Source organism: Eleutherodactylus coqui, chromosome 4 (genome assembly GCF_035609145.1).
Source record: "Eleutherodactylus coqui strain aEleCoq1 chromosome 4, aEleCoq1.hap1, whole genome shotgun sequence".
NCBI classification, from domain to species: domain Eukaryota; kingdom Metazoa; phylum Chordata; class Amphibia; order Anura; family Eleutherodactylidae; genus Eleutherodactylus; species Eleutherodactylus coqui.
The window spans coordinates 74062149-74075710 of record NC_089840.1 but is presented as its reverse complement, the minus strand read 5'-3'; the positions used below and the strand labels follow the sequence as shown (position 1 = coordinate 74075710).

At 44.5% G+C, this 13562-nt stretch overlaps 1 protein-coding gene across 1 annotated transcript in view; it reads right to left on the bottom strand.

Moving 5' to 3' along the window:
- Nucleotides 1-2523: 2523 nt before the first annotated feature.
- LRWD1 (leucine rich repeats and WD repeat domain containing 1) overlaps nucleotides 2524-13562 on the bottom strand; it is a 33674-nt gene continuing 22635 nt past the window's right edge. Inside the window, exons 13-15 of the mRNA XM_066599655.1 lie at nucleotides 12494-12655; nucleotides 9077-9195; nucleotides 2524-4220 (exon numbers count right to left, since the gene is read on the bottom strand). Coding sequence (XP_066455752.1) covers nucleotides 4080-4220; nucleotides 9077-9195; nucleotides 12494-12655 — 422 coding nt within the window. The 3' untranslated portion in view covers nucleotides 2524-4079. The remainder of the gene's footprint in view (nucleotides 4221-9076; nucleotides 9196-12493; nucleotides 12656-13562) is intronic.

Genomic DNA, 13562 nt, shown 5'->3' with positions numbered 1-13562 from the left:
GAGGTGTGTGGCCCAGAGCGTGATGTGTGCCATGCAGACACACCAGGGTGGGAGGTGTGTGGCCTAGAGCGTGATGTGTGCCGTGCAGAGACACCAGGGAGGGAAGTGTGTGGCCCAGAGCGTAATGTGCGCCATGCAGACACACCAGGGTGGAAGGTGTGTGTGAGCTAGAGCGTGATTTGCGCCATGCAGACACAGCGGGGAGGGAGGTGTGTGGCCCGGAGCGTGATGTGCGCCGTGTAGACACACTGGGGAGGGAAGAGTGTGTCCCGGAGCGTGATGTGCGCCGCGCAGACACTCCAAGGAGGGAGGTGTGTGGCCTGGAGCGTGATGTGCGCCGCGCAGACACTCCAAGGAGGGAGGTGTGTGGCCTAGAGCGTGATGTGCGCCGTGCAGACACTCCAAAAGGGGAGGTGTGTGGCCCGGAGCGTGATGTGCGCCGTGCAGACACACCAGAGGGAGGTATGTGGCCCAGAGCGTGATGTACGCCGTGCAGACACACCAGGAAGGGAGGTGTGTGGCCTAGAGAACAAAAACAATTACGGCATGCACTGTCTTGGCGCATTTTACACGCCAAGATAGTGTATGGGATTATCGGTATGCAGCTTCCGCCGGCAGCCCCAGGAGCAGCCAGAGATCAGCCTTCCACTGGACTGGGGGTTCAGAACTTTCATCTGGCTGCCACACTGTGCCGCCAATGCCAGAGAGGGAGACAAGAAAGTGGAAACTGCTAGGCTTCCTCCACTTTCTTCTTTACTGAACCCAGGCCTTCAGTGATTGGTGGAGCAGCAGTCAGTCTTCTACTCCACCAATCAGTTACTTATAAGGGCTATACCAGGATCATAAATTATTCCCTCTCCTTTGGATTGGGGATAACCTGTGGGCTCTCACTGCTGATCCCGGGAATGATAGTCCCATGTACCCTCTCCCCCTCACTGTAAGCTTACTGCACACCCACAGTGAGAAGAAGACTGAATTGAGCGCTGATCACACAAGTGTGCTGATGCTCCATTCACCTGCAAAGATAGCCAAGTGACAAGCATTTGGGTATTTCTGTCAGCCCTGTTGGAAATGAATGGAGCACCGACCGCGCATGCTCGACCGGTGCTACATTCTTTCTGACATCACTGTGGGGAAAGAAGCGACCCCACAGTGACAAGCAGAGAGGGGACAGCAGGGGTATCAATGGTGAGACAGCCACCAAACAGCAAGTTATCCCCATCCTGTGGCTATGGCATCATTTGTGAGCCTGGTATAGCCTGTTTAAGGGGGTTGTCCAGGGTTATAAAAACTTGGCTGCTTCTTCCAAACACAGTGCTACCCATGTCCCAAGGTTGTGTCTGGTATTGCAGCTCAGCTCCCGTGTACTTCAGTGGAGTTTAGCTACAACACTACACACAACCTATGGACGGAGTGGTGCTAGTTTTTGGGAGAGAACAGCCATGTTTTTCTTATCCTGGACAACCCCTTTTAAAGGGGTTGTCCCGCGAAAGCAAGTGGGGTTATACACTTCTGTATGGCCATATTAATGCACTTTGTAATGTACATCGTGCATTAATTATGAGCCATACAGAAGTTATTCACTTACCTGTTCCGTTGCTAGCGTCCTCGTCTCCATGGTGTCGTCTAATTTCAGCGTCTAATCGCCCGATTAGACGCGCTTGCGCAGTCCGGTCTTGGGGTCCCTGGTGAATGGGGCCGCTCGTGCCGGAGAGCTGGTCCTCGTAGCTCCGCCCCGTCACGTGTGCCGATTCCAGCCAATCAGGAGGCTGGAATCGGCAATGGACCGCACAGAGCCCACGGTGCACCATGGGAGAAGACCCGCGGTGCATCGTGGGTGAAGATCCCGGCGGCCATCTTGCTAAGGTAAGGAAGAAGTCGCCGCAGCGCGGGGATTCGGGTAAGTACTAAACGGTTTGGTTTTTTTTAACACATGCATTGGGTTTGTCTCGCGCCAAACGGGGGGGCCTATTGAAAAAACAAAAACCCGTTTCGGCGCGGGACAACCCCTTTAAGTGCTATCACGTGGCACTGTCTACTGTCCGCAGAGGTAGCCGGTGACCGTCCTGGATGCAAGAACATCAATTGCTCACGGCTGCCTGTACCCAAACCACCTGCTGTTCTACTGGAATCCCCACTCTCATCATGGGAGTCACACTGCCAAGGGAACAGCTCCTGGCCCAGGCAGCCTTTGATTGGCTGCAGCGGTCAGGCAGTAGCCTTTACTGAACAAATACCGGTGGGGCTGCAGCACTGAATTGTCAGTGAAGAGGATGGGTAAGAAAAACTGGTTTTGTTATTTTGACACATTTGTAGTTGAAAAAAAAAGTCCAACAACCAGACAACCCCTTACTATTCAAAATGACCTCTCGTATTTAAATGTGACTGGTAAATTAGTAAAGGTCGAGGACCTCCACTAGACCAGATGCAGAGAATTTTTCCTTTTGTAGTAAAACAATGACATACACACTTTTACTGATTGTAAAGACCAAGGTCAAGCGGAAAAAAAAATCTACTAGAGGGTAACAATGTGCATTTTTATTTTTTTGTTGTAGTTTTCAGTACACATTTTTTTCTTTTTTGCAGTGATAAACTTGAAAACATAACCCCAAAATTAATTGAACAACAATCCTGCCTCATTTCTTTCCTGCCGGGCCATTCAACTTAAAAACTACAAAACTGAGATAAAGTTCTAAAAATCTTTTCCCACCTTTTCCACCCCTTCACGCTTTGTATTAATTCTCCTGACAGCTTCCATCCTCTCTAACATTAACATTAAAGGAATTTTAGTACAGGGGTAAAGAATTTAAGTTCTCTCTATTCGCTGATGGCATATTACTGCTTACATACTTCCCTTCCTAATTTATATGCCTCCTTGTGGGAGTTTGGGTGACTCTCTGGATACAAGGTAAGTACAACAAAAACCAAAGCTCTCCCCTTCAACCTTCCAGGTTCCCTCTTAGATCAGTTAGTCTAATTTTCCGTACCGCTTTAGCCTATTTGGGAATTAAACGGACTCCCTCATATTCTTCTTTGAATCATAGTAATTCCCCCCCATTATATAATGATATTCACTGCCTCCTTGACAAATGGAAATGCCTTCCTGTTTCTTTGTTTAGATGGATTTCGGCACCTAAAATGGCCATTATGCCTAAGCTTCTATTTATTTGAGACTATGCCTATCCCAGTTCATCTCTGTGATCTTAAGACCCTACAGGCAGCCTTTATGAGATTGAGCTGGCTCGGGAAACATAGGGTGGCTAAATCGGTTCTGTTGTCTAGCAAGGAGGATGGAAGCTTGATGGTTCCTAACCACCATATTATTATTGGGCTTCTCAACTTGGAGGGGTCCTGGCTTGGTTGTCTCTCCCGGCACACACCAGATAGATGGAAATAGAAAAGTTGTGGCAAGGTCTGGCACACCCCAATTCTCTTTTGTGGAACAACCCATACAACACTCTATGTGGTGGACTGCTGGGACCTATGGCCTTGCTAAGGGATGGTTGGAAAATTTGTGTGAGAAGGCCTAACTTGATGTCCTCAAATTCTCCTATGATGTCATTTTTGTTTCACCGGGGTCTCTCAATCAGTCTTACCTCTGCCTGCATATAGTCAATATCACTATTTCCAAATCCGGCATTTTGTAACCTCTCTATTTGAGGAGACCTAAGCCTCTTGTTCAACGCTCTTTGAGAGTCTATTTTGATTTGCCGTCGCCAACAGAGGCCTTATGTCTGCTATCTTTGGTTCACCATTCTTCATTTGCTAAGAACACTTATTATACCTTTATACTGATGTACTGATTTTCTTTTTTTATTTTGACTGCGGTTTTACTTTAAATTGTAGTAAAATATAACAATTTTCAATAAAAAAAAATAGTTAAATAAAAAAAATCTTTTTACACCCATATAAACACATCTTATATAAAATATACAAAACAGTCCTGGTGCTGGTATTCCAAATTACAACATGAAAAAGCTTTAGAAAAAGGAACATTAATAAAAATAATGAATCATTTAAACAGTAAACAACTTTTCCCATAGGGAAACTTTATAACATTGAATGAAAGATTTTATCCATCACAGTATCTTCCAAATAGCGATAACATTTTTGTCGGTTAAAGCCACTAAGTACTTCATTGCTGGGTCCACGCTCACTGTATTAACTGTGGATTCACCCATTTTCTCTTTTCTTGCAACGGGGTATGGCCAGTCTATAACCTGTCACAACAGAAAATGTTATAGAATGAGAAATGTAAAACAATTCCCCATAAACATTGCTATTATTACGCAATGTCTACCAAGACAATTACACGGTGGCATGTGGTTTAGCAGGACAATAACCGCTACACTACCTGTGCCAATCGGAAAGAGAGTATGTATCAAGATAACAATGGCGTTACCGAAGTTATTTAGTCATACCCCACTTTGCTTCGTCCTACTGAAAGACTTTGTGCTTTCTGCCAATACGAAGGTGGCAGGACTAAACACTAGGACCGAATGTACACTGGACTGTGGCTTGATGAGTGAGCAGAGAGGCATGGGATAGTATCCATGACACTTAAATGCATGCATACCGTTGCACCTTTTTTTTCTTTTTATCAAATTTGGAAAAAGTCAGAATATCGGTTGAGTAACTAAACGCAGAATAATACAAACCACCGTTTTCCTCATAGTCATGTATGGATGTGAAAGCTGGACTGCGAAAAAAGCTGATAGGAGGATTGATGCATTTGAGCTGTGGTGCTGGCGAAAGCTGCTGTGTATGCCCAGGACGGCGAGACTAACGAACAGATAAGTCCTAAATCGTATAAGACTGTAGGACAAGATGACCGGGCTCAGCCTCACGTATTTTGGCCATGTAATGTGAGCAGAGTCGCTAGAAAAATCTATAATACTTGCACAGATCAGCGGCAAAAGATCTGTCAGCCAAAGGATACGATGGCCAATACTGGATATCACACAACTGAAAGAAGCAGTGCAAGCCAAAAAACATGGAGGGAGCTCGTCTTTAGGGTTGTGAACAACTAAACAGCAATCAATAATAATAATAAAAAATGTTTAATGAATCTTTTTCCAGGGCTTCGAATGATATTTTGTCCGAGTGTTCTATTAAGCTAATGAAATTAATTGTGGAGCATGAGCATAAAAAATTACAGTAATAGGACATTAGGAGGTAGAGCCCAGTTTATGAGGCTTAAAACATGTAAAGTGCGCCCCTTTCTTTTCGTCTGCTTCTAGGAGGAGCAGCGAACCTTACGGTTAACCCCTTCCCTGCCACGATCTATGTAGATTGCGGCATGGGAAGGGTTCACAGAGGGAGCGAGCTCCCTCTGAGACTTTATCGGGCTCTCGCGATGTAATCGCAGAGAGCCTGGCTGGTTGCCACCTACAGGTGTCCTGTATTACCACTGCCTATTTTCACTGTAATAAGCGATAAGGCATTGCAGGAGAGAAGTCCTGCAATGCCTTATCATAGCGATCATCGGTGCTATGCTGTAAGTCCCCCACAGGGACACAAATGGTAAAAAAAAAGGTTAAAAATAATGTGCAAAAAAGAAAAATGAAGAAAAATAAAAAAATTTTGTGCTTTTTTAAAATATTGGCATATAAAAATTTAAATCCCACATATTTGGTATAGTCGTGTCCGTAACGACATGCACAATAAGTTGCACACGCTTTTTATCCTGCATGGCAAAATGCGTAAAAAAACTGCTGAAAAACCGAGGCAAAATGCTAATTTCTAGCATTTTGCCTCCCAAAAAAACGCAATAAAAGTGCTCAAACAAGCCGCATGTACTCCAAAATGGATTCCAATAAAAACTACAGCTTGTCTCGCAAAAAAGTAAGCTCTCACAGAGCTCCGTCCATGGAAAAATAAAAAAAGTTATAGGACTTTGAATGCAGCAATTCAGAATTTTTTTTCCAAAAAAAGGGTTTTTATTGCAGAAAAGCAGGAAAACCTAAAAAAATAAGAATTTTGGTATTGTAATCGTACCCGTCTACAGAAAAAATGTATGGCGTCATTTATGCTGCATGATTAACGCTGTAAAAAAAATAACCTAAAAATCTATGGCAGAATTTATGCGTTTTCTCTCCCTACGATCATAAAAAAAAAAAATTATAAAAGTTTTAAAATATAGTCTATTTACCCAAAAATAGCACCAATAAAACTACAGTTCGCAACGCAACAAAACAAGTACCTTTTGCGTCGACGCAAAAATAAAAGAGTTATGTCTTTTGAAAAATGGAGATGAAAATCTGCCAAAAATCGCTGCGTCCTTAAGCGCAAATAGGCCATGTCCTTAAGGGGTTAAGGATGCTATAATAAAAATTTTGTTTTTACTTTATTTGAGTGCTGGAAGAAATGTTGTGTCTTGGAACTGCAGACTGGAGAACTCAAATATTAGCAAATTGTGCGAGCCAGTCAGATTAAACTAACAGCTCTGCTGCTTGCCTGCTTCCCTGCTGTGAATGTGCATTCACTGTGTTTCCACTGAGCTATTACAGAGGGCTATATGACAGTGCTGGGGATGGAGGAGGAGATCAAGAGGACAGAGACCAGAGAAAGCTACTATTACAAAGGGCTGTAATTCACTCCAAGTGAATTTCTGGCTCTTATCAGTAGGAAGTGGGGGAACAGACCAGCAGCTACTCCAGAGAGAGGATGAGATAGATGCAGAGACATTGTGTAGTATTGAGTGGGTGTGGTTATGCTATAGACAGGCTATGAAAAAGAAGAGATGGGGATCTGAGCTTGTGTGCAGTTATGAGAAAGACCAGCTGATCAGTGCTGGGAACACTCAAGTCAGAAACTAGCCTGGAAACCAAGTATGAGGCTTTCTAAATGCATGAGTAGGAAAATTCAATGCAAAAAGATAAGTGCATTCTTTTTTTCTACAGGGACTTAGTAGGATATGTGTGTATTGATTTTTCAGGCACAAAGTTTTCCATAGCTTTTAATGCCTACTTCTTGCTCTAGCAGTCAGTCAGGAGAAAAGAAGGAAAACATATATGGACCTAATGTGTGCTAGACTCTGGCTCTGTGATTGAGCTGTGTGCCTGTGTGGATAACTTTAACTGCTCTAATAGTAAAGCAAGTAATGAGCCACAGACTTAGGATACAACAGTAAACTGCACACTATATAGCACCCCCTTTCTTTTTACTTCTTTTTATCTACAATTCTGGACATTCCGCTTCTACATCCTATGTTCTTTAGATCTGTTGACTTTTATCTCTTACTATTAGTAGGGTGATCTCAGATTTGATTAAGTGATTTCTTTAATGCAATATCTTTTTCTTGTGTTAAAAAGTAGACTTGCTTGCTCTCACAACACTTACTTAGCTACCCTGTTTCCCTGAAAATAAGACATACCCTGAAAACAAGACATAGCATGATTTTCCAGAATTTTTGAGGATGCAAAATGATTTTTCAGGCTTTTTGAGGATGCTGGAAATATAAGCCCTACTCCAAGATTAAAGGAGATGTCCCGCGCCGAAACGGGTTTTTTTTTTTTTTAAACCCCCCCCCCGTTCGGCGCGAGACAACCCCGATGCAGGGGTTAAAAAAACCACCCGCACAGCGCTTACCTGAATCCCGGCGGTCCGGTGACTTCAATACTTACCGCTGAAGATGGCCGCCGGGATCCTCTATCTTCGTGGACCGCAGCTCTTCTGTGCGGTCCACTGCCGATTCCAGCCTCCTGATTGGCTGGAATCGGCACGTGACGGGGCGGAGCTACACGGAGCTACACGGAGCCCCATAGAGAACAGCAGAAGACCCGGACTGCGCAAGCGCGGCTAATTTGGCCATCGGAGGCCAAAAATTAGTCGGCACCATGGAGACCAGGACGCTAGCAACGGAGCAGGTAAGTAAAAAACTTTTTATAACTTCTGTATGGCTCATAATTAATGCACAATGTATATTACAAAGTGCATTATTATGGCCATACAGAAGTGTATAACCCCACTTGCTGCCTCGGGACATCTCCTTTAAGCCCTGCTAACAGTCAATTAAAAAAATCAATTTAAATAGTGTCCAGGCAGCTATACATGTAAAAAAGTTAAACCTTTTTGAACAAAAATTAAAGGGGTTGTCCCGCGGCAGCAAGTGGGTCTATACACTTCTGTATGGCCATATTAATGCACTTTGTAATATACATCGTGCATTAAATATGAGCCATACAGAAGTTATTCACTTACCTGCTCCGTTGCTAGCGTCTCCGTCTCCATGGCTCCGTCTAATTTAGCTGTCTTCTTGCTTTTTTAGACGCGCTTGCGCTGTGCGGTCTTCTTCCCTCCTGCTCGGTCCGGCACGAGCGGCGTTATGGCTCCGCCCCCTTCTGCGCATCATCGCGTAGCTCCGCCCCGTCACGTGTGCCGATTCCAGCCAATCAGGAGGCTGGAATCGGCAATGGACCGCACAGAGCCCACGGTGCACCATGGGAAAAGACCCGCGGTGCATCGTGGGTGAAGATCCCGGCGGCCATCTTGGTGAAGGAAGAAGAAGGAAGAAGGAAGACGTCGCAGAGCGGGGATTTGGGTAAGTAATATGTTTTTGTTTTTTTTTAACACATCCCTTGGCGTTGTCCTGCGCCGAATGGGGGGCCTATGGAACAAAAAACAAACAAAACTGTTTCGGCGCGAGACAACCCCTTTAATATAAGACACTGTCTTATTTTTGGGGAAACACGGGTAGTAATGAATACAGAACACATTGTATGTCTCATATATACAGTAACTAGAGATGAGCGAGCATACTCGCTAAGGACAATTGCTTGAGCGAGCATTGTCTTTAGCGAGTACCTGCCCGCTAGGAAGAAAAGGTTCGGGCGCCAGCGGGGAAGAGCAGGGGGGAACGGAGGGGAGATCTCTCCCTCTCTCCCCCCTGCTCACTCCCGCAACTCACCGCTCACCCGCACCGGCACCCAAACCTTTTCTTCCGAGCACGCAGGTACTCGCTAAGGACAATGCTTGCTCAAACAATTGTCCTTAGCGAGTATGCTCGCTCATCTCTAACAGTAACATAAATGTCAACATAAAACCAAAGATAAGAAAACCATGCACTTCAGCTTACCTTTGTAGGTGCCATCAAAGCCTTGCATGGCACTCCTTTCTGTAATTCAGCTTTGCAAGACTCAAGGTCATATATCCATACCTTTCCAGCATCATCGCCACACAAAACATAGTATCCATCTGTAAATGAGCAGAATATATGATAAGCACGTTACTTTTTAATTAATGGCCTCCAGCAGCAATACGTTTCATTTGGGTATATAATGGATGAACATTTTACATTTCAAAAACATTTCTATTAATAACTACATGGATGAGCACAGCATATAGCTAACTGCAAGTTAGTAGGGGTCCATCGTCTGGGACCTTCCCTAATCCTGGTGCTAGTGCTAAATTGGAGGTCAGACCATCAGCAATCATGAAGCAACTGCACTTTTAGGGCTCATGCCCAAGGCCGTGACGGGCTCCACAAGCGGAATACTGCAGCGGAGTATGTCAAGGCGCCCCCCCAAAGACCCCATACTCACCCCCGGATCCGATGTGTAGCTCCCGCATGACGCCCTGGCGTGCATGTGCAGTGCAGCGCATGACGAGCCGGCGGCATTATATGACAAAGTGGGTGGGGCTCGTATTCACGCTATACTTCCACTGTGCTAAAGCGGAATTCCGCAGCATGTACATTGAGCTATTAGGTTCAATAGAACCTAATAGCTGTGGTGAAACGCTGCACATTTCCACCGCATTTCACGCGGCAGAAATCCGGCCGTGGGCATTAGCCCTCAAGCTGCTAATGTAAAACAATTTGTGCCGTTATTCTTAATGGTTTACAGTGTGTCTTGTCCATGTCTGCACTTGCAGTTTGAGACTAATTAGCTCCTTCTTGACAGCCTCATGTAAATATACAGCAGCTATCAGCTTGCTTTTTTCCGCCAGACATAGCTGGCTTCTAACTTCACGGAAGTTCCTCCTATGGCTGTAACTAACAGTTGATCCAATACTGACATTAGGACCCGATTGGTTCAGTCCCTGCTAATGGCACCTGGATCATAGGCTGAGAGTTCAACCCATTCCATTCTTAACCCCTTCATGACACGGCCTATTTTGGGCTTAAGGACGCAACAATTTTTGGCGGATTTTCTTCTCCGTTTATCAAAAGCCATAACTTTTTTATTTTTCCGTCGACGCGGCCGTATAAGGGCTTGTTTTTTGCGTGGCGAATTGTAGTTTTTATCGGTGCCACTTTTGAGTACATAGACTATATTGTAAAACTTTTTTTTTTTTTTTTTTTATGATAGCAGAGAGAGAAAACGCATCAATTCTGCCATCGATTTTTTTCAAATTTTTTTTTTACAGCGTTAATCATGCAGCATAAATGAGACATTCCATTTTTTCTGCGGACCGGTACGGTTACAACGATACCAAAATTCTTACATTTTTTTTAGGTTTTCCCACTTTTCTGCAATAAAAACCCTTTTTTTTGGGAAATCTTTTTTCTTTTCTAAATCGCTGCACTCAAAGTCCTGTAACTTTTTTATTTTTTGATGTACAGAGCTCTGTGAGGGCTTATTTTTGCGAGACGTGATACCATTTTGGGGTAAATACGGCTTTCTTGATCACTTTTATTGCGTTTTTAGTGAGGCAAAATGCTAAAGATTTGCATTTTGCCTCAGTTTTTTAGCGTTTTTTTTTTGCGTTTTATTCCGTGCACAGTCAAAAGCATGTGCAGCTTATTGTACGCGTCGTTACGGACGCGACAATACCAAATATGTGGGGCTTTATTTTTTTTTTATGCTAATCTGAGAAAAAGCATAAAAAAATGTTTTTTTAACTCTTTTTTTTACATTTTTTTTAAAAATTCATTTTTTTAATCTTTGTTTTTTTTACAACATTTGTGTCCCACTGGGGGACTTTAACCGCTGCCCTGATGATCGCTACTGCTCTGCCATGCCTTATCGCTTATACAGCGATCTCAGGCACTGGTAACACAGGACGCCAGTGTCTGGCGTCCTGTTACCATGGTGACAGGCCGGGCTCTCGCGATGTTATCGCGAGAGCCGGCCGGAGACACAAAGGGAGTCCGCTCCCTCTGTGAACTGTTTCCCTGCCGCGATCTACTTAGATCGCGGCAGGGAAGGGGTTAACAGCGGGGGGCGCAGGGATCCCGCTGCGGGATAGCGCAGGATCATATGTGATCCCGCGCTATCCCCAGGACGTAAGTTTACGTCCTGATGGGGGAAGTACCCTGCTGCCAGGACGTAAACTTACGCCCTGCAGCGGGAATGGGTTAATGAACGTGACTGTAAGTTATACCAAAAATCCTGTTTTTGTGGTGGGCAGGAAGGCCCAAAACATGCCCAGTCATGTAGGGGTTAAAGGTTCTGTGCAGGATTGAAAAAAAACATAGCTGCTTTCTTCCAAAAACAGTGCTTTTCCTGTCCATGTGACAATGGCGAGAATGGGGCTGTGCGGCAGTACCACACACAACCTGAGGGTGGTGTTTTTTTTAAATAAAGAAGTTGTTTTTGCAAGATGAACAAAGCTTAAAGGGGTTGTCCCGCGCCGAAACGGGTTTTTGTTTTTTTCAACCCCCCCCCCCCCCCGTTCGGCACGAGACAACCCCGATGCAGGGACTGAAAAAAAGAACAGCACAGCGCTTACCTGAATCCCCGCGCTCCGGTGACTTCTATACTGAAGATGGCCGCAGGGATCCTCTACCTCCGTGGACCGCAGCTCTTCTGTGCGGTCCATTGCCGATTCCAGCCTCCTGATTGGCTGGAATCGGCACGTGACGGGGCGGAGCTACACGGAGCCCCATAGAGAACAGGAGAAGACCTGGACTGCGCAAGCGCGTCTAATTTGGCCATTAGGCCATTTTAGATGGCGAAAATTAGACGGCAACCATGGAGACGAGGACGCCAGCAGCGGAGCAGGTAAGTGAATAACTTTTTATAACTTCTGTATGGCTCATAATTAATGCACAATGTACATTACAAAGTGCATTATTATGGCCATACAGAAGTGTATAGACCCACTTGCTGCCGCGGGACAACCCCTTTAATTACTAATTCCATTTCCCTTCTGCCTATAAGCTTGTTGTATCATACAGAGCCCTCTGAAATTGCTGTTACGACCCCTATCCACAGTATCTTACCTCATCATTTCACTGCCAATAGGTACGTTAGAACATGGTACATGAATACCTGATATGGGTATCCTCAAACTAGCGAGTCACTCATTTAATTCCAAAATAGCACTTTCTATTGTGTTTTATATATGTAGGTAACAAAATAAGAAGATATATCATATGTCAGCATGTAAATGAGTTGTAATTAACGCAAGCCAAACAACTGTATGCAAGCAGAACATGTCTATGTCCGCTGACTGCCTCACTGCTGGGTGTAGCGGCTGTAATTGTTTTATTGTACTAGTAGCATTATTTGGCGGATGTATATTCGCACGCGGTAAATGTGCTCTTCACCTGCAGATGTTGTTAGGGCGAGGTATGGTAGATCCGTGTCTGACCATTGCAGTTCTGCCAGGACATGGGCTTCTGCTTTTCTGTTGCTTTTAGACTTTTGTTTTTCATAAGACTTCTTCCAGCTCCATATGTATATGGATCCTTGCATTGCACTCTTAGAAACTGCGAACAACGAAAGCAAAACGTTATTACCGCACAACACTCCCCCAATCAGTAACTGGTCACACCTATAGTTTTTATATTGGGGAAATCTGTCAAATATACGTAAATCACCCAGTTCGGTGATCCATGCCTTCCGTAACTCACAAAGAGTTAAATTATCGTGTGACTATGACATAAATCTGCAAGATATGAATAGCCCTGTGAAGGGTAGGCATTTGAAAGGGTATATATATATAGCTTTATGATAAAATGTTTATCTCTGAATGGTAACTTCTTTGCATGATTGGATCCAGTCCGCAGCACTATAATTTAGCCCACACTGACAGTTTTACACATGCCTGCATTGCAGCGCCTGCAATAGCATCACATCTCGTTCCAGGGGATTAACCCTTTCCAATCCACTGTCTGACGTCTAAAGACATTCTGATTGAAGGCTGTACAGCTTCGATGTCGGAAGACGTCCAGCAGTGTACTCTTATTGTAGATTACTGTCTGCTCTGTTGTCGGAGGCCTCTCCAGCATGTCCCATACCGCAGTACTTGCTCTAGCCAGCAGATGGCGCCACTGTATAATGGCAGAAAGAGAAATTCCCCTAGGAAACCCTGAATCCAAAATTGGATTGCAAAGGGTTAAGAGCACCTATTCCAAACAAAAACCGTGGGCAAAGTTGTCCAGATCTCCCACTATGTACCGGATTTTTCAGACTAAAGGATGCACCCCAGATTGAGACAACAGAAAACAGGAAAAATGTTTTGTACTAATTTAAATGTCTCTGAGGGGGGGGGGGGGGAAATAACAAAGTGCATGGGCTATCTTCAGTAACTTTGGGGTTTTAGTTAAGAAAAGGGGTTTTTATATTGAACAGTCAGCTCCTATTAAACCTAGTGTGTCCATTCTAACAATAGCG